This window comes from Miscanthus floridulus, chromosome 8, assembly GCF_019320115.1.
Source record: "Miscanthus floridulus cultivar M001 chromosome 8, ASM1932011v1, whole genome shotgun sequence".
NCBI lineage: Eukaryota > Viridiplantae > Streptophyta > Magnoliopsida > Poales > Poaceae > Miscanthus > Miscanthus floridulus.
Genome location: NC_089587.1, coordinates 67,134,324 through 67,158,231, shown reverse-complemented (window position 1 = coordinate 67,158,231; position 23,908 = coordinate 67,134,324). Strand labels below are relative to the sequence as shown.

At 48.2% G+C, this 23,908-nt stretch overlaps 2 protein-coding genes across 14 annotated transcripts; one reads left to right on the top strand and one right to left on the bottom strand.

The window, feature by feature from the left end:
* Positions 1-273: 273 nt before the first annotated feature.
* On the top strand, positions 274-8,060 carry LOC136476585 (pentatricopeptide repeat-containing protein At1g19720-like). Of its 13 annotated transcripts, none has more exons than XM_066474480.1 (9): positions 274-3,153; positions 3,398-3,481; positions 3,561-3,682; positions 3,763-3,886; positions 4,014-4,116; positions 4,218-4,290; positions 4,844-4,979; positions 5,815-5,918; positions 5,990-6,635. In XM_066474480.1, exon 1 carries the CDS (start codon positions 498-500, stop codon positions 3,114-3,116), a length of 2,619 nt encoding a protein of 872 aa, XP_066330577.1. In that variant the 5' UTR covers positions 274-497; the 3' UTR covers positions 3,117-3,153; positions 3,398-3,481; positions 3,561-3,682; positions 3,763-3,886; positions 4,014-4,116; positions 4,218-4,290; positions 4,844-4,979; positions 5,815-5,918; positions 5,990-6,635. The 13 variants fall into 13 exon arrangements, with proteins under 13 accessions (XP_066330577.1, XP_066330576.1, XP_066330575.1 ...); XM_066474479.1 differs by having other exon boundaries at positions 274-3,218; XM_066474478.1 differs by having other exon boundaries at positions 274-3,218; positions 3,357-3,481.
* Positions 8,061-10,485: 2,425 nt separating this feature from the next.
* Positions 10,486-11,898, bottom strand: LOC136472417 (vacuolar protein sorting-associated protein 26A-like). Its single transcript, XM_066470127.1, has 3 exons — positions 11,780-11,898; positions 11,507-11,682; positions 10,486-10,774 (listed from the first exon to the last, which is right to left on the bottom strand). Exons 1-3 carry the CDS (start codon positions 11,833-11,835, stop codon positions 10,587-10,589), a joined length of 420 nt encoding a protein of 139 aa, XP_066326224.1. The 5' UTR covers positions 11,836-11,898; the 3' UTR covers positions 10,486-10,586.
* Between the last annotated feature and the right edge of the window lie 12,010 nt (positions 11,899-23,908).

Below are 23,908 nucleotides of genomic sequence, written 5' to 3'. Positions count from 1 at the left end.
TAAATAATATTTTTCTCTCACAAAACTAGTCAATTTTAGCTAAGTTTTAAACCAGTGAACGGAACCTAATAGAGTTATTTGGATCGATGCCATTATAATATTCACGTACTCAGAAAACACAATTAAAATTTATCTATTCGGAAATGAACCACCGTAACTTTTTTTTTCGGAATTTTCTTCCCGTTTTATCCCGGTGCGCAGCGCAGCGTTTTTTTTTTTTTTTTAGACTTCTTGGGCCAGGGCCCTTATCCGGTCATCTCTATCTCCTTTAGCCACTCGTACCGGCGGTACCGCCCCGCAGCCGTTTGCGAGGCGAGCGTGGTCTGCTCCTGCGCGCGCGACGGCAAGCAGCGGCTCCGTGTTCCGCCCGTGCGAGGGGAGGGGAACGAGAGTTCCGGTGGCCCCCGCGGTGAGCTTCATCGCCCCCGCCCCATGTCTGTGCCTCTCGTTGGGTTGGCTCGTATCCCTATCCCGACATCTTCTTCCCTCCCATTGCCATGGAGCACCTCCCGGCTCCGTTTCCCTTTTTCCTCCCTAGACCCCACCAATTACCTCCCCAATTGCCTCTTTCCAGACCCTGCCATGGCCGCCTCCAAGAGCCCATCATGGCTGCTTTCGCCCAGGCTCCTCCCCTTGCGCTCCACTTCCAAGAAGCAACAAGAAGCAGCAGCTCCCAGCCCCCACGCCCACGTACCCGTCCCAGTCCCCCCGCCCAGAGACCAACAACAGCTCACCCGCCGCTGCCTGGCACTTCCCCTTCCTCCACCAGTGAGCCCCTGATTGTTTCCGAGACGAAGCTCATCACGATGCACTCCTGCGCGGGGCGCCTCGAGGACGCTCGCAAGGTGTTCGAAGGAATGGCGTGCAGGGACCTGCTCGCCTGGTCCGCCATGATCGGCGCATACGCCATCAGGGGCCTGTACAAGGAGGTTGTCGCGCTCGCGGTGACCATGGTAAGGGAGGGGGTCATTCCGGATAGGTTCCTGATCACCCGGATTCTACAGGCGTGCGCGTACACAGAGGACCTGGAGCTCGGGGTGGCGATGCATTCACTGGCGATCCGGAGTGGTTTCATGGTGGAGAGAGCGAGGGACGTGCCGGTCGGGAACTCGGTGCTGGCGATGTACGTCAAGTGCGGAGAACTGGGCCGTGCACGTGTGGTGTTTGAGAATATGGGGCAGCGGGACCTGGGCACATGGAACTCAATGATTTTTGGGTGTTGCCAGTCCAATGAGTGGGAAGAGGCACGGAGGCTGCTTGATGATATGAGGCATGAAGGTACAGAGCCTGGGGTCATCACGTGGAACACGCTGATCTCGAGCTATGCGAGGTCTGGGGAACTTGATGTGGCCATGGAGATGCTGGAGCAGATGGAGGAGTCCGGTGTTGCTCCGGATGTCGTCACCTGGACTAGCCTTGTGTCTGGTTTTGTCTACAGTGATAGGGGTGGTGAGGCACTTCGGTGTTTCATGCGCATGCGTCTTGCTGGAGTCGAACCGAATGGCATGACGATCGCGAGTGCCATCTCAGCTTGTGCTAGTTTGAGGTTACTGAGTCAGGGCATGGAGCTCCATTGCCACGCAATAAAGGTTGGGAGCGTGAACAATGTGCTCTCAGGGAACTCCTTGGTTGACATGTATGCAAAATGTGGAGAAATTGTTGCAGCTAAGAGAATATTTAATGAGATACCCGAGAAGGATATCTTCTCCTGGAACTCAATGGTTGCGGGGTATGCACAGGCGGGCTATTGCGGCAAAGCATATGAGCTTTTCTGTAAGATGGAGAGCCTTGGTGTTCGGCGCAATGTGATAACATGGAATATAATGATCTCGGGATACATAAGAAATGGGGATGATGAGAGAGCTTTTGAGCTATTTCAGATGATGGAAAGCTACGGGGTAAAAAGGGACACGGCTTCATGGAATGCACTCATTGCTGGGTCAGTGCACAATGGCCATTCTGATAGAGCCCTGAGAATATTTCGGCAGATGCAGTCACTCTTGGTGAGACCAGATTACATCACAATATTAAGTATCATTCCAGCATTTGCAAACCTAGTTGCATTTTCCAAAGTACGGGAGATCCACGCCTGCATATTTCACAACAATTTAGAAATGGATGGCAAAATAGCAAATGCACTTATCAATGCCTATTCAAAATCTGGTGATCTTGCTGGTGCTTGTGCTGTTTTGGATAGGCACTCATCAAGGAACATTATTTCTTGGAATTGTATAATTCTCGCACACTTGCTGCATGGTTCTCCAAGTGAAGCACTGGATTGCTTTTGTGAGATGAAACAAGAAGGCGTGCGGCCAGATCATACAACTTTGACTGCCGTAATCAAGGCCTATGGCCTCCAGGGAAAGGTTTCTGAGGCGAAACATATATTTTATAATATGACCCACGATTACAACATTACTCCAGATTTAGATCATTACGCAGCTATAGTTGATCTCCTTGGCCGCTCAGGTTGTCTACAAGAAGCATATGAGTTTATTGATAATATGCCACTCATACCCAATTTAGCAGTCTGGGAGGCATTGCTCACTGCTGCAACTATTCATGGAAATGCAAGGCTAGCAAACCTGGCAGCAAGAGAGCTGTCATCGCTTGATCCCAGTGATCCTAGAATCCAAAGACTGGTTTTTAATTACTGGGATCCAACTGGAAAGTCTGCTGATGTGCCACTCATGACAGTATACAACAAAGGAAGAGAGTTGGAAGATGTTGATAGTTGTTCGGTTGAAATCAAGAACAAGGTCTATTTGTTCTCAACCAGTGATAATTTAGCATTAGAGAGTACAGTAGCTGAATTGAAGTTGATTATGATTCAGATCAGAATGTCATTGCTGAACATCTGTAATGGGACTGACGCTGAAGAAGAGAAAGAAGAATTATCTGGAATACATTGTGAGAAGCTAGCAATTGCTTTTGCAATTTCAAATTCCCCTCCTCTCAGAAGCATACGGATAATAAAGACCTTAAGGATGTGTAGCCGTTGTCACATCTTTGCCAAGCTAGTTTCAGAAAAATACGAGCGGCAGATACTGATCAAGGATTCAAATTGTTTGCACAAGTTTAAGGATGGAAAGTGCTCTTGTGAAGATTATTGGTGAATACAACTAATATAAGTGTACCAATGGTCCTGTTCATGTATGCGTCTTCCGGACTGGTTTTTTCATGTATGAATGTAGTGCATTCAGTTCATGGTTGTATTGGTACGGAAAATTACTATAGCTGGTTTTGCTCATAAGAAAAGCCTAATGTTGTCTTATTGCTACTTTTTAGTCGGAAGTAGTAGATATCTTTATCTTCTTTGGCTGGGGCTTACTATACTTTAATTAACTTCTCTCAAGCTTGAATTTATTGGTGTTCAAATGCTACCTGCTACGTACAGAGGCAGAGCTCCCCTATGGTTTATGGCAGCTCTAATAAAGGGAATGACAATAAATTTATGGAATCTAGATCAACCATTAGACAAGTATGTTGCAATGACACTGTAAATTGTTTTTTTGCAGCTTGTCTCATGTTCAATTTTCTAATGTTCTCTTGGTGCTTAGGGTGTTCTTGCACAGAGAAGGTCAAATCTTGGTGGAAATCAGTTCCCTTCTACAAAGCAGGCTGTGAAGAAGGCTGCTGCTATGCCAATGCGCAATGGGGCTGTCTGATGGAAAAAGCCAAGGTATCAATCAGTCATTATGTTTTTTCCTCGTTCCTTTTTAGCCATGTTTTCATCTCAATAAATTGTTATGTTATGGACAGGTAAACAATGGTTATCTTATTGCTTATGAGAAAGTTTACTGCATTCAAGGGGCTGTTAAATTTATTGAGTCGTACACCTTGGGTTATATTGGCTGAGAATGATTGTGATGCTGGTGTTTGCATGGTAAGTTTATAAAGAACAATCAAGTTCATATTCTTGTGGCATAAGGCCTGTTTTCTTGGTTGAACTGCTACAAATATACGATGAATAGAACTTATGAGCCTTAAAGCTTCATTAAAATTTATGGCAGTTGCCTTTATTCTGGTTGAGCTGGTCAAATTTTTGAACTTGCTGGAGCACCCTGAATATGGGGGAGCTGCTATTCGACCCCTCACTTTTTTATTTAGTCAAAGGTAATCCCTTTACCAGAAAACTTTTTACATGGTGATGGCGAGTTTGCCTGAGATTGGCCTAGTATAGCATCTTTTCCTGAATTTTTGGTGCATGGACTCAGGCAGCCGGTTAAGTCACATTCAATGATGTTTGACAGGAAGATTATTGAAGCCCTCGAGGACATGTCCCTGAAGGTGAGAAAGCTCACTCATCCTGAATGGTGCTGCCTTTTACTTCTTGCTACATTTTGTTGTGAATTCAAATTGCCATTCATCTCCTGTTTTGAGATAAAATAAAGTTGGGCAAAAACAACATCTGTTAAATATATAGGCTTTAGTGGAATACTTCTGGTAACACGGAGCATGTTATGATGAGATAAGAATGATAATTTTCGGTGAAATAGAGTAGATGCAGAGGGATAGAAACAAGCTTGCTCCTTTTTAATGATTGGTCAGTTGTGCTAAATTTTATCACGTGAAGGACTCTGTATCTGTATGCATTGCCTGCATACAGATACATGAAGCAAGATGATGCTTGCATTTGTTTTCATCATTGGCTGTCACATAAATTAGTAAAGACTTTTCTAATTTTTGGCCAGAGACTTGTTTCCTGGCTAGAATGAATTGTGTTATATTTTATCAGCCTGCTTGTCCTCAGATCAAAATAGATGTCTTGTTTGGAGCTTTCATTAGGCAAAGCTTCAATCTTTTTTAATCTGAAAATTTTGCTACATCTGAAATTGTTCAGGTTTCATGTTTTAGAGAGTTTCTATTTTGCTTGACTTGCGACTGGACCATCTTGGGATCGTATTGCAACCACTAATTCCTGTGCTTGCTAGCATCAATTGGCAAGGGATATTATGCTGCTGCTGCACTTGAGACAGGTACCTGTAATTCTTGTCTTTGCATTATCGTCTAGCTTCACGTACCTTTCCCATTATCATTTCTGTATCCTTTTGTTGATACGAACATGACCTCAAGATTCCATTGCTTGTTGATGTATGCAAACATAAGCCAATCTTTTACCCGCTTCTTTATAGTTCCTGTTATGGCAACGTCACATCTGAATGTTTGCAAGGCTTGTGCTGTTGAGAAGATGGTCACTCAGTCAGTCGGAGTGCATGTCGAACTCTTGACCTCTGTCTTTCTGAATAAGTAGTATTATGATTTTAAAGACTAAACTGCTTGGATTATTCTTCTTGTGTCTGTGTTCACACTATTGCTCTGTCAGCCTGAATGTGAAGTAATTTTCATAGAAAGCAATCTCCTTGGTTCAGTAAAAGCACATCATGGTCAAGTGGAACTTTTGATAGATTTTTGGAGCCTTTTCTTTTAAAGCCGCCACTAGAGCTGGCATTTATTTTTTCTCAAAAACGCAGGAGCTAGAGCTGACATTTAGAAAAGAATAATTATAAGCCCCAATGACTGGAACATTTTGAATAGCCAACATTTTGGATGCATATAGTAATGGGAGTGACATAGATCTCTTCACATTTTTCTAATATATAACCTATATATTCCTTGCTGATTAGAGACGCTGTCAGAAACTTAGAACTGTCTGTGCTAAGAGTTGGTTTTCACTATGGAGCATTTTCTCCTTGCCATTTGTTTCTCTTATTGTCACCCAAGTGATTCCTGACGTGGTAATATTTCTAAAACCTGAAAGATCTGACCTTGAGGTTATTAATCACATCGTGGAATTATTTGGCCATACCTCAGGACTCAGAACATGAACAAAAGTTCAGTATTGCCCATCCAGTGCGGAGATGTTGTGGTGAGAACTATTTCAGAAACACTCCCATGTGAGCTGAAGGACTTTCCATGTACTTACCTTGGCTTACCTTTAACTCTTCGCAAACCCACCAAGTCTGACCTCTTACCTCTTATTGACAAGGTGGCTGATAGTCTCGTGGGAAAAGGTTCAACGCCCTATTCAGTTTGGGGGGCTAGGCATTCATAACCTTGAAACTTTGGACTGGTCACTCCGTATCAGATGGCTGTGGGCACAGAAGACTGATGAGGGACGTCTAAAGGGCAGGTTTACCAGTGCAAGTCCCATGTATTGCCCAAACGTGGGTGTTTCTGTACAAACCATAGTTGGTAATGGAACTTCAACTAAATTCTGGCTGGACTGCTGGCTTTTTGGTAAAACAATTGCAGAGCATGCTCCCAACCTGATCAAGGTCATTCCCAAAGAGAGCCTTGAAACAACGTACGGTCTACGGTGGCACAAGCTTTACAGGACAGAAGTTGGGTGGCTGACATCAAGGGGACCTTGACAATTGAAGTATTGTTGGAATACTTGCAACTGGACACTCCCGATCAGCACCAATGAAGACTTGCACAATCGGGCTCTTACTCTAGCAAATCAGCCTATGTAGCTTTTTTTCACAGGGATCATCAAATCCATCCACCGTAGAAGAGTTTATAATAATCATATCCAAGACTAGGATTGTACTTAGAGCATTCGAAGAAAAAAGAATTGTGCTTAGAGCAATTTCCTACATCATTTCTGTCGAGCAAATTCAGCCTCATTGTCATTTGTGTGTCTAACTAGTTTTTTATGATCTTCATTCTACTTCCACTTCCACCTCAAAGATTTTTTTTTTAGGACTGGAGTTTACAGGCCACTCCATGGCCTTCCTAGCTCTGTAACGCGTCAGAGAAGACTGAACACCATTGATCCGCTACTTGCTTCTTCCGCCGTGGAAATCGAGCTCGCCGTTGTTCAGCTTCCCGCTTGCACGTAGTTAGTAGCTGTTGGACTGACGTTTGCTCCTCCCTGAAGACAAGTGCATTTCGTGTTTTCCAAAGTAGCCAGCGCGACAAACGCTCCGAACTGATCTTGTGGCAGGTTGCTTGGCCGGGGGAGCTTATAAACATCTGTACTCTCGGTGGAGCTGCGTTCTTCCGGACGAACGCTGATCCTTCATCACTTCCCTGTCCACGAGATTTGAGCAGCCTGTATACTCCCCCGGAGTCAAGACTAGCTTCGCCGGTACTGAAATGGGACAGCCTGCGGTCCTGATCCTCTGAAAGGGTGACCTCGGACAGGTTGGTTTCAACCATTCTCAGCTGCTCCAGTGCCAATGTCGTCAGTCTTTTCTTTTTTTTCTTTTTTTTTGAGGAATCAGGAGGGGGTTTTGCCCCCTGCTGGTTAATGTCGTCAGTCTTGGAGCGAAGATTGTCTGTATTCCAGTATCCAGGACTTCTCTGACCGTGACATCCTTGCATGTGCAGTGGCTGTACAGCGCCGGGTAGACCTCTGCCAACGCCTCATCGCCGAGCCAGACGTCCATCCAGAACGAGCTGAGGTGCATGCACCATCACCAATTTGGACTGTGGTAATGGCTTGGTAGAGCGGTAGGATGGAGCGCAGCACCTCCCAGTGCTCTCCATGAAGGTCACCTTTCAGATTAGCAATACAGGCCTTGCCTAACCCACCGTGCCCATGCAGAATATTGAGGAAAATGAAGCCGGTGAATGAGTTTCAGCAGGAGGCACACATTTTGGACGCCCATATCTTTGATACCAAGTCCTCCTAGCTCTTTGGGGTTGCACACCTGAGTCCAAGCTACAAGGCATTTCGCTGGGGACACAGTTCCAGTCCGTTCACCAGCCCACATGAAGGCCCTACGCCTCCGATCCATTTGGTGTATGACTGACGGTGGTAAAGCTAGGGAACTCATGAAGTATACCAGCTGACTGTCCAACACTGCATTCACCAGCACGGCCCTCCCCATGGTGTTCAGTAGTTGCGCCTGCCAGCATCCAAGATACCTATCAGCTTTTTGAATGTAAGGGGTGTATGCAGAGATTGGCAGCTTGGATGTGGATAGGGGTAAGCCAAGATAAGCTTTGAGGAAAGCTTTCTTGCTTGCATCCAAGGAGTTGGACACAATTCTGAGTTAGATGTTCATCCATATGTAATACCATAATTGTCTTCAGCGCAGTCACACCATTCAGATCCCCTTTTAGCACTATGAGCGTATCATCGGCGTACTGAAGCACTCCTCAGTGTCAGGGTGTAGAATCCCGTTACCGTCCTCTTTGATCAGGCGCTGCAACGTTTCAGCCACCACCAGTAGGAAGAGGTAAGGGGGTGGGGGCGCGTCAAGCCCACCGCCAGATCCGGCAGTCACCGGCGAGGGCGGCCCGGCCGCGCGGCGGCGCAGCCGGGAGAGAGAGAGAGAGAGGGAGCGGCGAGCGAGAGAGAGCGAGGGAAGAAGAGAGGCAGCGGTAGATATTTTGTTGCCTGTCGGCTCACAGTTGGCCGATATAATTATATCGGCTCTCCATGGGCCGACAGGACAATCGGGCCAATAAGGATACACTGGCCCAGTCATGTCCCAGTCGGCTACTGGCCTGCCGATGGTGTCACCCTGCCAGCTGCCGTAGCTATCCAGGAGCCGACATTATACTATATTTATAATTCTTATAATTCGGATGCTATATTTGCAATTATTTATTAAAAAATATTATTTAAAAAAAATCTCTTACTTTGGGATATAATAAGGTGCTTCTGAATGCAATTAGCAAGAGTTGACTGAATCGGCTAGCAGCCTATTCGTTTGGTCGTGTTTGGCTTATAAACCGTATTTTTTCAGCCAACGAACAATTTTTTTCTCTCACACCAAACCAACCAACAGTACTTTCAGCAATGACTTATTAACCAAACAAGCCCAAATGAACAGGCCATAGATGCTAAGTTGTTTGTTGTGCGTACCCTCTCTGTTTTTTTTTTTTTACCTACAGTCCAAATTGTTCTACAGACACCTTTTTTCGGAAAAGTTCTACGGACACCTTGATTTCCTTTTAATTCCAATCAGCACATGGCGACTGCACGTCCCGACAGGTCCCTCTTGGGAATGGGGGAGGGGGGGGGGGGGGGGGGGGGGGGGGTTGAGTTTAAAGAGATTTTACCGACATGTCTTACATATCACGCACCCGACAAAACTCCTCTAGTTTGCGTATCGCACTCACCGGTCACCACTGGAGGCACAAGGGTGAAGTTTGTGCGGACAAGCTGTTATGTGATGGCAAAGTCGGCTAGGCTGATTTTGGCCTGCCTCTACCGAGCTTTCTATCTCTTTGTGGTGTGTGACCAATCTAATTATCTAAACATCAACCGATAGGAAGAGCATGGCCAAGTTTTCAGTTGGAGGACAAAGCAGCAGAAGCCCTTGAAATGCATGCCTTATCCGTAGCAATTTCTTGCCGTCTTCGTGCACAAGTGATGCGAGTAGATTCTATCTTGTGATTGTCAGTCTTTGATTCATTGGAACATACGGAGAAACAAAACGTGCAGGTGCATTATTCTTGTGTGCACGTCTTGATGCAACATGCAAGTTGTATGATTTAGTTAGTTGTTACAACAGCAGGCCTAGAATTATCCACTAGGATTAACAGTCCAGTCCAGTCCATTTGTCACACACGCTTGTGAACAAGGACGGACGAGTGACATGATTAGCATGCCATGTAGGTCAGGTCCATTCATGACCCTTCTGCAAAATATAGTTAAGAGTAAGGCTAATAATACAGCTCGTTGTTAGCTGTATTGTATGCATAGCCGACGTTGTCATCAAGATCGATGTGAACCTTACTCATAATTTTCCGTTTATTTAAAACAGATAGGTCTAGTAAGTTTCAAGTATCCTTTGGACGTGAGAATGATCAAAACTGCAGTTATAAGCGGAATCAAACACATCACAACGGGACTCGGTGATTGATGTGAAAATTAACGAGACATGAATACATATTTGCGTGTTTGGTGCACGCCGGCCATGTACAAACAACAGATATAGTACAAATAATATGACCTGAGTCCACACACATGACACCACACAGTTATCTATATCAGTAAGCTAAGACGACTAAACCGATGGTCGCTGCGTCCACCTGGCAGGGAGCTTGGGCTTGGGCAAGGCCAAAGGCCTCCTGGTGAGCACTGCCAACGCCTCAGCAGACGGTGCGAACCTGTCGTACTCCGTGGCCTGCCCCATGAGGAGCCAGACGGCGTTCATGAACTCTCCTCCGGTGCTGAGCTTGGTGGCGCTCACTACTACAATAAATATTCGTAGGAGCGGCTAGAGATCGTTTGTAGATGTGGCTCAGCCAGCTACCCCTACCATACCGTCTCTACAAATTATATATTTGTAGGGGGCGGTTCCTAGACCGCACAATCGATTTGTAGGGGCGGCTGGTAACACAGTCGCCTCTACAAATCGATTTGTAGAGGCGGCTACAGTACCAACCGTCCCTACAGTACATTTTTTCGCAAAAAAAAAAACAAATTTACAATTCAAATTCGACCCGAACATATATTTTTCATGCACAACTCCATCATGACTTATCTTCTGCGATTGTACTGAAACTCAATGAGAGGCGAATATGCTGCTACACCCTGAGAGTTTATATACATGACATTGCTCTAACCTCAGCGCCCACTTGTACAAAACCTGAGAGGCGAACATGCTGCTACAGGTTGGGATCTAGGAGGCCGGGGGAGATTCTAGGAGGCGGTACATTGTGATCTCTTGCTGCTTGAAGTACCTCCGATCTTCCTCGTCCACAAGGACCAGATTCAGGTAATACTTGACGCTGAACTTGTTGTTTATGTTGCGGTAAGTCGGGGTCAACTCATAAGGTGTCAGGAACAGCCTCACTGGAATAGATTCACCTGTAAAGGAATTTGATTAGGTATGCGGCAAACCGACACCAACATCATTGAAACATGTTAGGACCTAGTTTGGGCAGGCTACAGACTAGAATTAGACCAAATCCTGGTTCCATCAATGTGTAATTCAAGGACAGATCATAATTTAGTCCAATACCAGCTCAACCAAATGGTTCCAATGTGGAAAGGCAGGTAAGCAACAACAGCATCAGATTCAGGCTTTGAACCGTAGGTGGTATTGGACAATAACAAATCATGACAGTGAACATCTGAAGAAAAGTTGTCAATTTATGCATCATGGTCCGTTTGCCAAGATGAGCATCCATGCAGCCAGTCCTAATTCAACTGCAGACAGGACCCATATCTATAGTTACCAGCAAAGTGGCACAAGTTGTACAAGGGACTGCTGAAGCTAACTGAGAGATCTCCAGTTATCAGTATCCACGTGACTATTTAAAACCAAGAGCACCAGTAGTAAACTCAAAATGAACTAGCTTGTCAGTTCTTCATATACGTTTCAAATTGCTCACAAGTTCATTTAGGTACTTTTTTACTTTGAAATTGAGGTATTGAGAAAGGTACAAGTGAAAAAGAGTGCACCCATGAGGTCAAGAATGGACATGAATACTCCACAACAAAGAAGGAAACACTCACTACATTGTCTAAACTTGAGGGCACAGGACAAACATTTAGAATTTGAAAAATGAAAAAGTGGCAACAAAATGGCTCTCATACCTCTCACAGGAGCACCATCCATCAACTCAAACTTTGCAAGAGTCTCAGTTTCAACATATGTGTTAGAGCCTGATCCTGTTGATTCCCGACGCCGAATCTCCAGCTCCATATTTTTTATCTTTATTCTGACAAGAAGAAAATATATCTTCCCAATAATCACATCATTGAGATGGTACCTGGACATAAATGGGGAATATGAGTAACATGCAGATTTCTAAAGTGACCAACTTCTCATAATAGATGAAGCAGATAGGCAGACGGCTATGGTCTTACTTGCTTTTGCTGTATTCAAACTCAATATGTAAGCAATCTTCAATTCCTACTTCCATCTGAAAAGGGGAATATCAGTAGCATGAATTGCACAATGAAATAAATAATCATTCACCCTTTTGAGAAATGTCATTCTTACGTAATAGTTTTACCACATCAAAGCAAAAACACATGCAATTAAGTTTCTCTGTTTAAAATCATAACAAAGTGTCAAGTAACTCTAATGAACTTCAACACATCAGAGCAGTTCAATCTATATACTTGGAGCAATCAGATTATCAAATTAAAACCATCAGTAGCCAAAAATTAAGTGTATTTGTAATTTACTGTAGCCTAGCATCTTTCACAGGAAGACATATGTTCTAAAACAACAATTCAACCATGTATCCTTGTCATAGAGAAAGCATGTATCGGCTTTATCTTAAATTGATGTCAGCAGGAATAAAAAAACTCACTTCATATCGCTCTTGCAGAAGCCTAGGCGCAGTAATCAAGGACTCCACAAATGACTTAGTCTGCAAGATGAGTATTCAAATAGAAATCAATGAGCAGTCCCATTTTTAAATCAAAAGGAAAGTAGACATCGTGAAGTACGAATTGTTTCATTTGCTTTAGAAGTAATGCCTAGTTTATTACCATTTTAACAAGACGGATGCGATATTCCCCAGAGATTGTAATCTGCATGTTGAAGTAAGTTAGCCTGACTAAACACTATTAGAGTATTTGGTTCAGAAGCCAGTATTTGATTAGAAGCCGCAAAGTGTGTTTCCAAGGGGATGCAACATACCAGGAACAGTGTGCCTGCTCCTCCTTGACGGCGTCGCTGCAGTGTCTGGCGGCGGCGGCGGCCCGACAGCGTCTCGGTGCACGGGTGTCCACGGCAAGCGCTGCTCAGGTGAGCTCCCACGGCACTAGAGCGCTCGGCGCTCGTAGTATTGCCTCCCCGCGACCCGCATCGAGCTCATCCTCGCCGCCGCACCCGCTTGCCAGATCCAGGCTCGTCCTCGTCGGATCAGGCTTCTCCTCGCCGGATCTGGTGGTGGCCACTCGGATCTGGGCTGGTCCTCGCCGGATCGAGCTCATCCTCGCCGGATCTGGTGGTGGCCGCCACCATGTGCTTGATGCGGCCTCTAGCAGCGTGCCGGAGGAGAGAAGGTGAAGGGGACCGCGCCACCAAGTCCCGCCACCGCTGGAGGGAGGCCGCGCCACCGAGCCATGGCACCGAGCTCCGCCACCGTGCCTCTATTGGGGGGAGGGGACAGGGTCCCGCGTGCCGTCGGCGCAGGAGGAGGGGGACGGGCCCCTGCGCGACTATCGGCGCTGAAGGAGGGCACCGAGCCCCTCGTGACCGCCGGGAGGCCGCGCCCCAGAACCCCTGCCACCCTAGGGTGCGCCGCCGAGTGCCGCCGCGCGGAGAAGAGGGGGGTGCGACACCGTGTGCCTCCGCTGGAGAGGGAGGTCCCGTCACCGCGTGGGGGAGACGGCGGGGCGGCGTGGGGGAGAGACGGAGGTGCTCGGAGGAGGGGGAGGGTGCGGCGCAGGACAACGAGCGAGGGAAAGAGAGACAGAGGGAGGGGAATGGAACTGGAAGAGTCGAGACGGTGAGAGAGAGAGATGAGGGCAGTAGATATTTTGGATCGGCATTTGTAAGGGTGGCTCAATCACCAGCCGCCCCTACAAATAGAAACACCGAAGACGGCTCGTATCACCAGCCGTCCCTGCTGTTCTATTTGTAGGGGGCGGCTGGTCTCGTGAATCTCAAGCACGTCACTGTAGGGGCGGCTCCATCACCAGCCGCCCCTAAAAAAGTTTATCCCATTGCTACGAACCATTTTTCACGTAGTGGGTGACGTGGGACTCCTCGCCGCAGTGGTAGGCTGAGTAGCACAGCAGCTCTACCCACACACCGGCTATCACCTGCAGCATGTCCACGGTGCGCAAGCACCACCTGTTGCCGAGCAGAGCATCCCGGCGAGCCAAGATCCGTCTTCATAGCATAGGCTGGCCTGTTGTCGACGTCGTCGGTACGTTCCTCGCCGATGCCGGAAATGTACTTACCCCGTTGTTTGATGGATTTTTGTCAATTCAAAATCCTCCGTATGCACGCATATGCTTGTATTTGTGTGTGCTAGTGTGTAAATAAAATATATGGAAAATGTACGTGCTTGTTCATGTACATGTATTGGAAAGAAGCTAATAAGCTTCTACGTGCTACAGGTTCATGCATGCACGTGAACGTGATCATGACGTGCAAATAGAAGAAGCTAACAGGTGCAGCCATATATACGTACGTGCGCCTGTATACGTCCAGAACCGGCTGTAGAGTTCGTATGTACGCCGGTCGGGGCCATGTATTTTCTGTATAATCGTACGCCAACTGGGTCGGCGCGGCGCGCGCGGCGCGACTCGGTACAACATAGTCTAGAGTATTCTAGAACTCTCGGGTGTATACGGCCAGCAAATACGTGGATTACGAGGTAGCGTATGCCTATCGGCCGTAAGCTGTTGATTCAAACACACGTGATGTAATGGAACTCCATCTAGCTAGGTCCACATGTCATGGACTGCATGAGAGCAGTGCTAATTGGGTTCGGTCTCGGTCTCAGGGCACTCCCCTAAATATTACTTGTAAAAAGTCTATGTTTGTCAACTTCTAAAAAGGTTTTAGAAAAAAAAAGTTTATCTTTAATAGTTTCTAATATTTGACTTCTAGAAAATCAAATGATGGTCCCATTTGACGTCATTTTAACCTCGGTGCCGGTAGAGAGCCCTAGCTAGCAGCTAGCGCTGCTGTTGCTGGCCACCACGTCGTCGAAGCAGGAGGAAAAGGAAGAGGAAGAGGTGGAGCTGCCGTGCATGAATGGCGACGTGGGGAGTGTGGGGGTATTAACCCCTATACCCTTACGGCTAGGCTTGGGCCGGCCCGGACCAGGGGGTCTGGCCCACTAGAAGACGAAGCGCGGCCCGGCCGATCTGTTCGGAGTCCCGCGCAAGGAATCAAGGCAGATTTAGAGATCAAGCAAGATCCTGGTCGGTTAGAGTAGGAATCAGATTTAGAGATCAAGCAAGATCCTGGTCGGTTAGAGTAGGAATCCTTATCTGGCCGCCTATGGCAATTGTAACTGGTTAGGATTAGTTTCCAGATCTGTAACCCTGCCCCCCGGACTATATAAGGCGGGCAAGGGACCCCTCTAAAAACATCTCTCATTGACATACAGCAATACAATCAGACGTAGGACGTAGGTATTACGCCTTCACGGCGGCCGAACCTGGATAAAACCTCGTATCTGTCTTGCGTCACCATCTTGTTTGTAGCTTGCGCATCTGTCTGCCGATAATCTACTACCTTGGGCATACCCCTAGATAGACTGCCGACCATATTTCGTCGACAGTGGTGCGCCAGGTAGGGGGTGTGCGTACTGCTCTCCAGACGAACAAGATGGTCATCATCCCCGGTTTCATGGCTACGCCGAACAGCCTCACGTTCACCATCAGCCAGATCACCTGGACCACTGGCTCCGACGACTTCATCGCCATGACCGCGGAGGAGGCGCGGATCCGATCTGCGTCGACCACTGCTTCACCTACATCGGCTACGGCTCCGACCACGGTGGATCTGGCTCAGGCCACGCTAGCATCATCTTCAGCTACGCCGACAACCCGTCGTCCGCTTCCTCGCTACGAAGGGAGGCAGATCGACAACACCGACCTGCTCGATTCCATCGATCGGGTCGACACCAAACTTGCTGAAACCCTAGCTCTGGTAAGTTCGATTCAAAGTCAATCTAATGAGCAGGTAACCACTACCCACAACAGATCTACCCGACCAGCTCGGGCCAGTCATCCTACACGACTCGGTATGGATCTCGTGGTCACATCTACTCCTGAAGGGCGCTCCGTTCGTCGCCGGCCAGCCTCCATGACGGGTCTCCGGCTCTCCAAGTACGAAACCTCGATGGAGAACTACCAGGCCCAGCCCTATGGCCTGCGCAACTTCGTCAACATGATTCGGATTGAGGATTATCAAGAAGGATCCGTCCACACAGTTCAAGAGGGTGGCTCAAGCTCCTCATCCGGCATCGCATCTAATGCCTCCGTCCACACCGAGCTCCAGCATCATGACGATGAAGGCGTCGAATACGATCTGGATATCCCAGACCATGCCCCGGGGTTCCCACGATTCCCATCTTTCCCACCAAGGCGAGGGGACTTGATCAATGTTGTCAGTAATGACGAACCACCGACAGTTGGCGAAACAGAACAAGAAAGGCTAGCACGCGAAGCACGCAATATTGACTAGTTTAATCGCCAACAAATCGAAGCCGAGGCAGAAGAGGAGGCACGACGCATAAGGGTCCAACCATGTGACCTTAACAATGCCTTCGATAGGGTGGGGGACAAGCAGGTCTTCAGGACTCCAAGCGCCAACGTAGCTGTTGCTATGGCGACAATGCAACGATTATCCAATACCCCGGAAACCTAGGCAGTTCGTGATGATATACAAGCTTACCTAACGACTGCTATGGCCCAGACCGCGGAGATTGTAAATCAAGCCTGGGCTCCATCTATCTCAGTCGAATCAAGCCACAGCCGCCAGTACTCAAGTCGCTCACAGCCACCCAACCAACGTGGCTCGCGCAACAACGACCCATCAGACAACCGTCAAGGCGGAAACGGTGGCCATGATGGTGGTCGGGACGACAACCGCCGCAACTACCGGGACAACAACCGCCGAGACAACCACGACAATCGCCGTGATAACCACAGTCGCAGGGTTAACCAGGGTGGCAACCGGGATTGCCGTGATGGCAATAACGATCTCCGCCATTACCTCGGAGAACGCGATCTGCGCGATCACATTAACCAAAGAGCCAACGATCGTGCATCCCACGAAAGCTATCGCCATATGGAATATGATACTGCCCACGGCCCTCCGGGTTTGAAACAGTTTACTCCACACCTTTGCCAAGTCATATGGCCCAAGAACTTCAAGCTCGAAAAACTTCAGAAGTACAATGACAAGGAGAACCCCAAATTATGGGTCATGCTCTACGAAACCGCGTGCAGATCAGCCATGGCTGACGAGCACGTCATGTCTAATTACTTCCGAGTCGCCGTCGGCCATGCAGGCCACCAATGGCTGGTCAGCTTACCGGCGAACTACTTTGATTCTTGGCAAGAGCTCAAGCAAGCATTCATCGACAACTTCATTGCTACTTGCAAGCAACCCGGCAACAAATATGATCTGCAATAGATTCGAGATCGCAAAGATGAGCCACTACATGAGTACGTCCGACGCTTCTCGAAGATGCGCATCAAGGTCCCGTCAATCTCCGACAACAAGGCAATCGAGGCTTTCATCACTGGTCTCCGCTTCCATGATGCCCTAAGGGACAAGCTCCTTCGCAAGAGACCTGAATCAGTCACAGCGCTCCTAGCCACTGCTAAAAATATACGGATGTCGATGATGCTAAAAAGATAATCATCGAAGAAGCAGCAAGGGTTCCACGCTCCGACCACCCCCCACGCCGCGACGACTACCGCAGCAACTGTGGTCGGAACGACAATTTTGATCGCCGCAACCAGCGCAATGATTCCCGCGACCACCGTGACCAGCGTAATCAGCGGCGTAATCGCCGTGACGATTACAGGGGAAAACGTGCTCGGGAAGACGACGGCGAGGTCAACACCGTTAAAAAAGGTGGCGGGTGTTGCAACTACGAAGAAGACTATGCCAAAGCATTGAAAGGACCCTGCTAGCTCCATCCCAAGTCAAACCATACTATGGAGAATTGCCATGTTCTCAAGTCTATCTACACGCGTCAATAGGCTCCGGATACATCCGACAAGCCTAACGACGTAGGGGAACAGCGCAACGAGGACAACGACGATGAAGACGCAGACCCCCATCACAAGTACGTCAAGCCAACCAATCGCATCCACACCATCATTGGGGGCAAAGTGTCCATCGAGACCAAACAAGAACGCAAGCTGCTCGCCCGCGCCTGCTTGAATGTGGCCAACGCCGCCAACCTCATCGCCGATCCACGGCTTCCTCCTTGGTCTCACCGCGAGATCTCCTTCAGCAGAAAGGACCAATGGGCTGCTATACCTGAGCTAGGGTGTTTTTCCCTGGTTCTCGATCCTTGTATCAACAAGATTCAGTTCGATAGAGTGCTGGTTGACGACGGCAGTTCCATCGATATACTATTCAAGAACAGTTTGCCAGCCCTGAAGATAACCCAGGCTAATCTCAAGCCATACGAGGCATAGTTCTGGGGTGTTCTCCCCGGACAGAGCTCTACACCTCTCAGGCAGATCACGCTACCTGTGCAATTTGGTACCCCAGACCACTTCCGCACCGACTACGTCAACTTCGTGGTCACCGACTTCGAAGGCACCTACCATGCTATCCTTGGTCGACCAGCGCTCACCAAGTTCATGGCCATACCTCACTATAGGTATTTGGTGCTCAAGATGCCTACTGAGAAGGGGGTCCTAACTCTTAGGGGCAACATGTACGCAGCTTACACCTACGAGGATGATAGCTTCAAAATAGCAGAGGCTCACGACCTCTCTATTCGCATGGTCGAGACCACGTTCGATGCCAAGAAGACCCCAGCCGATCGCCTGGAGATCCTAGAGCTCGAGGCCCCACTCAAGAACATCAAGTCCAAAGAGCACAAAGCGATCCAGCTAGTCGATGGTGATCCCAGCAAAACGGCCCTTATCGGGGCCAACTTGGATCCTAAATAGGAAGACACGCTCGTCAGGTTCTTGAGGAGCAACGTGAGTGTGTTCGCATGGAAACCCGCTGACATGCCCGGTGTACCTCGGAACTTGATCGAGCACTCCTTAAATGTCGACGACAAGGCCAAACCTATCAAGCAGAAGCTACGACGGTTCGCTCGCGACAAAAAGGAGGCTATTAGGGTAGAAGTTACACGGCTTTTGGTAGCCAGATTTATCAAAAAAGTGTATCATCCGGAGTGGTTAGCCAACCCGGTTCTTGTACGCAAAAAGAATAATGAATGGAGAATGTGCGTTGATTACACTAATCTCAACAAACACTGCCCTAAAGACTCCTTCGGCTTACCTCGCATAGACGAGGTCGTAGATTCAACTACCGGTTGTGAGCTGCTTTCTTTTTTTGATTGCTACTCTGGTTATCACCAGATCGCTCTAAAAAAGGACGACCAGATCAAGACATCCTTCATCACGCCTTTCGGCGCCTACTGCTACATGACCATGTCATTTGGGCTCAAGAACGCTGGGGCTACCTACCAATGCGCCATACAGGCCTGCCTCAAAGACGAGATAAAAGACGACCTTGTCGAGGCTTATGTTGATGATGTAGTTGTCAAAACCAAGGAAGCATATACCCTTGTTGACAACCTAGAACGCACCTTTGCAGCCCTTAACACATTCCAATGGAAATTAAACCCAAAGAAGTGCATCTTTGGTGTTTCTTCTGGTATACTGCTTGGCAACGTCGTCAGTCACGACGGCATACGCCCTAATTCGGAGAAAGTCAAAGCTGTCTTGGACATGAAGCCACCCAAAAAGGCGAAGGATGTTCAGAAGCTTACCGGATTATGGCTGCCCTAAGTTGTTTCATATCACGATTAGGCGAAAAAGGACTACCGTTTTTCAAGCTGCTCAAAGAATCCGAGAAGTTTGAGTGGTCGGAGGAAGCAGACACTGCCTTCACACAGCTGAAACAATTCCTTACATCACCTCCGGTCCTCACTGCTCCCAGAGAAGACGAAACCCTCCTGCTTTACATTGCGGCAACTAATCGAGTGGTCTCCACTGCCATGGTGGTCGAGCGCGATGAGCCCGGCCACGTCTACAAGGTACAGCGACCAATCTATTTCATTAGCGAGGTACTCAATGAATCCAAGACCAGGTACCCACAGATTCAGAAACTGATCTACGCCATACTAATAACATCCCAAAAGTTGAAACATTACTTTGATGGATATCGTGTGGTGGTCATGACCGAGTACCCTCTGGGAGACATCATTCGCAACAAGGATGTGAACGGGCGCATCGTCAAATGGGCAATGAAGCTATGCCCTTTCTCCTTGGAATTTGCAAGGCGTACTACAATCAAGTCTCAGGCACTTGTCGATTTCATCGTCGAGTGGATAGACTTAAGCACACCTACCTCTCAGGGGCTCGACGAGTATTGGAAGATGTACTTCGATGGCTCTCTCAACATCGACGGTGTAGGAGCAGGAGTCCTTTTCATGTCACCATCCAAGGAGCAGCTTCGATACATCCTCAGGATTTATTTCCCGGCGTCTAATAACGCCGCCGAGTATGAAGCATGCCTACATGGTCTGCGCATTGCGGTCGAGCTCGGTGTCAAACGTCTTTATGTCTACGGAGACTCGGCTCTAGTCATCAACCAACTCAACAAGGACTAGGATACGACCAACTAAAAGATGGATGCATACTGCAAATCGATCAGAAAGCTGGAAGGCAAGTTCTATGGCATCGAGTACACACATGTGGTCCGAGACAAAAATCAAGCAGCAGATGCGCTGTCGAAGTTAGGATCATCCTGAGCCAAAGTCCCACATAGCGTATTTGTTCAAGACCTGCTCATGCCTTCCATCGAAGAGGAAGATCCTGCAGTCGACAAGCCTCCAGACCAGCTATTGGTGGCTACGGTTTCGGCGTTAAACACCACCGAACCACCTCCGACCACTAAGGAGCCTGACTAGAGAGTACCTTTCATCAAGTACCTGACAGATGGTAGCGGTTACACTGATCGGACAGAAAACGAATGCCTGATGCGTCGCAGTAAGCAGTATCTGCTCGTCGATGGCAAATTGTGGCGCAAGAACACGAATGAGGAAATCTTGATGAAGTGTATAACCCAGGAGGATGGTGAACATCTCCTAGACCAAATCCACTCTGGCTCCTGCGGCAACCACGCGGCCTCAAGAACGCTGGTTGGCAAGGCTTTTCGAGCAGGGTTCTATTGGCCGTCAGCCGTAGCCGATGCAGAGAAGCTAGTCCGCCATTGTGAAGGTTGTCAGTTCTTCGCCAAGAGAATCCACGTACCAACACACGAGATCCAGACAATACCAGCCTCTTGGCCCTTCGCATGCTGGGGACTAGATATGATTGGGCCTTTCAAACCGGCCCTGGGAAATTTACATGCGTCTTTGTGCTGATCGACAAATTTTCCATGTGGATAGAGTACATGCCCCTGGTCCAGGCATCTTTAGAAAAGGCTGTCACGTTCATCGACCAGGTCATCCACCGCTTCGGCATACCCAATAGCATCGTCACTGATCTGGGTACTCAGTTCACCAGGAACGCTTTTTGGGACTTCTACGATGAAAGGAGCATAGTAGTAAAATACGTCTCGGTGGCGCACCCTAGAGCTAATGGACAGGTCGAGCGGGCAAATGGTATGATCTTGGATGCACTTAAAAAGAGGATGTACAGAGAAAATGACAAAGCTCCCAGAAGATGACTCAAAGAGTTACCAGCCGTGGTCTGGGGTCTCAGAACCCAGCCTAGTCGCAATATTGGCGTATCACCATGCTTTATGGTTTATGGCGCTGAGGCAGTGCTCCCAGCAGATATAGCCTTCAAATCAGCACGGGTAGAGAACTTTGACGAAGACAAGGCCAATGAAGTACGGGAGCTAGAAGTGAATAGTGTAGAAGAGAAGCGGCTCGATTCTTGTGTACGTACAGCCAAATACCTTGCTATTTTACGCAGGTACTACAACAAGAATGTCAAGGAGCGGTTCTTCGTGGTTGGGGACCTGGTCCTGAAGTGGAAGACGAATCAGGCTGGTGTCCACAAACTCGCAACTCCATGGGAAGGGCCCTTCATGATCAAGGAGGTTACACGACCAACGTCTTACAGGTCAGCTCACCTGGACGGTACAGACATACCCAATTCATGGCACATCGACAAGCTTAGGCGTTTCTATGCTTAACTACTAAGATATGTACTCCTCTTGTACTTTCGATTTAATTCAATAAAGCTATTATGATTTTTCCGACCACTCTAATGTGTCACTTTGAAGTCTATTGTTATTTTAACTCAACCAGTTAAAACCGACCACCATTCCTTCTCGGGTTTTTGGAGTAGGCCATGTCTCCAGTTCCTCTCAACGCGTGCATGGGATCTGCTCTCTACGCTATGGGTGATCAGTAGGTCCCCTCTAGTTTGACTTGTGTGTGTCTACGTGTGCACAAGCTACGCACCTCACACTTTGACCACAAGACAAACCAGGGCCATACAGACCTATCAGGATGACGTGTCGACTAAACTAGTACAACTAAACAGAACGCTAACATGTTCTCACTTAGTTACACCAACACGAGATCCAAGCTTAAATATGTTTTTTACAAAACAAACAAGCTTATGCTGATATACAGTTATGTTATTACAAGCTTGCCTGAAAAGGTCCAAGTTTACAATAACACAACTATATCTTCTTCTACAACTATAGCCTATACTACTGGCTGGTCGAGGCACGTGGCACCTGCTGCTCGCTAGGCTTGACATCATGCAAGGGTCTCGGGGACTTTGGCATTGATCGAGCTGAAGAAGATGGCCCCGCCGAGGCCTGGCTGGTCGAGACCGCAGGCTTCGCCGGTTGGCTTAAAAATGACGGCGCTTCTAGCTGACTTGTTGATGGCGTTCCCTGTACAGGTGCTGTCCCGCCTCCACACAGGTTAATGTCGCCAATTATTTTCACCGACAAGTCCAGCTAGGTCATCCGTAGCTCCTCAGCCTTGTCTGGATCTACCTCCTTCGGGTATCCAGCCTCCAGGCGCTTGAGATCGATCAAGGGGTAGTGAGCACGTACCATGCTTAGCACATGTGCGCTTGTGAACTCACCCGCCTCCTTCACGAACTTCTGGAACCATCCCCATGCCTTTCGGCATCTATCGATCAATCCCAGCTGCGGCGTCCTAGGCACGTCCTCTGTTAGCGCTGGATCAATGAGGTTGAGGACCGGCAAAATGCCCGTTGCCACCTCCTGGCACCGATTTTTCTAGGTGTCTCGATCCTTGGTGATCTCTTGGCACTGCGCTTTCCAGCCGTCACGGTCTTTTATCATGGCCTCCAGATGTTTCTTGGCATTGACTTTTAAAACTGCAAACCGCACAAGCTATTAAAACGTCATACCACGACAAAATAAGGCGGGCAACAAAAGTGAGCAAAGGGGTTTGGAAAACTTACTTTTCAGCTCCTCTGTCATCTTGGTCGTGTGGTCCCGGAGCTACGACTGGTCGTGCGCCAGTTTTCTGTTGTCCTCTTTCAGGCGATCACACTCCACGACTGCACGACTGTTCTCCTCTTGGAGACGGACCACTTCGGCTTCTAAGCCTGCACTACAGCTGTTACTACCAACAACGCAACAACACTTGTCAGTATTCGTTGTGATAAAGTGGCTACTTACTTGTTATTTCCTGCTCTTTATTACTGAGCTAGACGACCAGGTTTTGGTTCTAGGACTCTTGCTCCGTCTTCTCATGGTTGGCGGCTTCAAGTCGGTGGCGCAAGCGTTCCACCTCCGCCGTTAGCTCCTTGTTGCTTGCAGCGATCCCCTCGATCTGGTCGAAGCATTTCTTGTGGTACCTTGCGGTCTTCATTAAGTCCTGTGTGTAGATAGCTAAGTAAGACAGCTTGACTAGACAGCAAGATCAGGTGTTGAAGCAAAGCCTACCTGGACCTCCGTCACCAGCCGTTTCGCCGTCCGTTCAACTTTCTTGGTCTCTTCGACCTCCGGGATTTCCTCATGAACAACCCATTGGTCGTTTCGCCAATGCGACACATACACATGTTGTCACTTGTCCTGTGATGGCCCAGGACCTCCTCCACTTCATCCTCTTCGGGCTCATCTTCGGGTCTCGGTGCTGGTCCAGCGTCAACAGCTTCTGCGATCACCAAAGTCTTCCCACGGGCTTCAGCGTCGGTGAATGTGGGCTGTGCTCTCACCTTCGATTGTTGCTCATCGGTCTGCTCCATCACCCTCGACGCTAAAGTGTTGCCCTCAGCTAGTCGAGTGCTCAGAGCACTCATGCCCGGCTCAGTTGGTCCCTCGACCACCTGCTCGGGGACTGTTGTCTGACTGCTCCCTTGCTGAGG

Excerpts from the sequence above, each read along its gene's own strand:
- LOC136472417 (XM_066470127.1), bottom strand. The coding sequence starts at position 11,835 with ATGGAAGTAGGAATTGAAGATTGCTTACATATTGAGTTTGAATACAGC. Across the intron at positions 11,683-11,779 it reads TTTGAATACAGCAAAAGCAA|GTACCATCTCAATGATGTGA; the intron begins GTAAGACCATAG and ends ATTTATGTCCAG. Across the intron at positions 10,775-11,506 it reads GGATGGTGCTCCTGTGAGAG|GTGAATCTATTCCAGTGAGG; the intron begins GTATGAGAGCCA and ends ATTCCTTTACAG.
- LOC136476585 (XM_066474473.1), top strand. The coding sequence starts at position 498 with ATGGAGCACCTCCCGGCTCCGTTTCCCTTTTTCCTCCCTAGACCCCAC.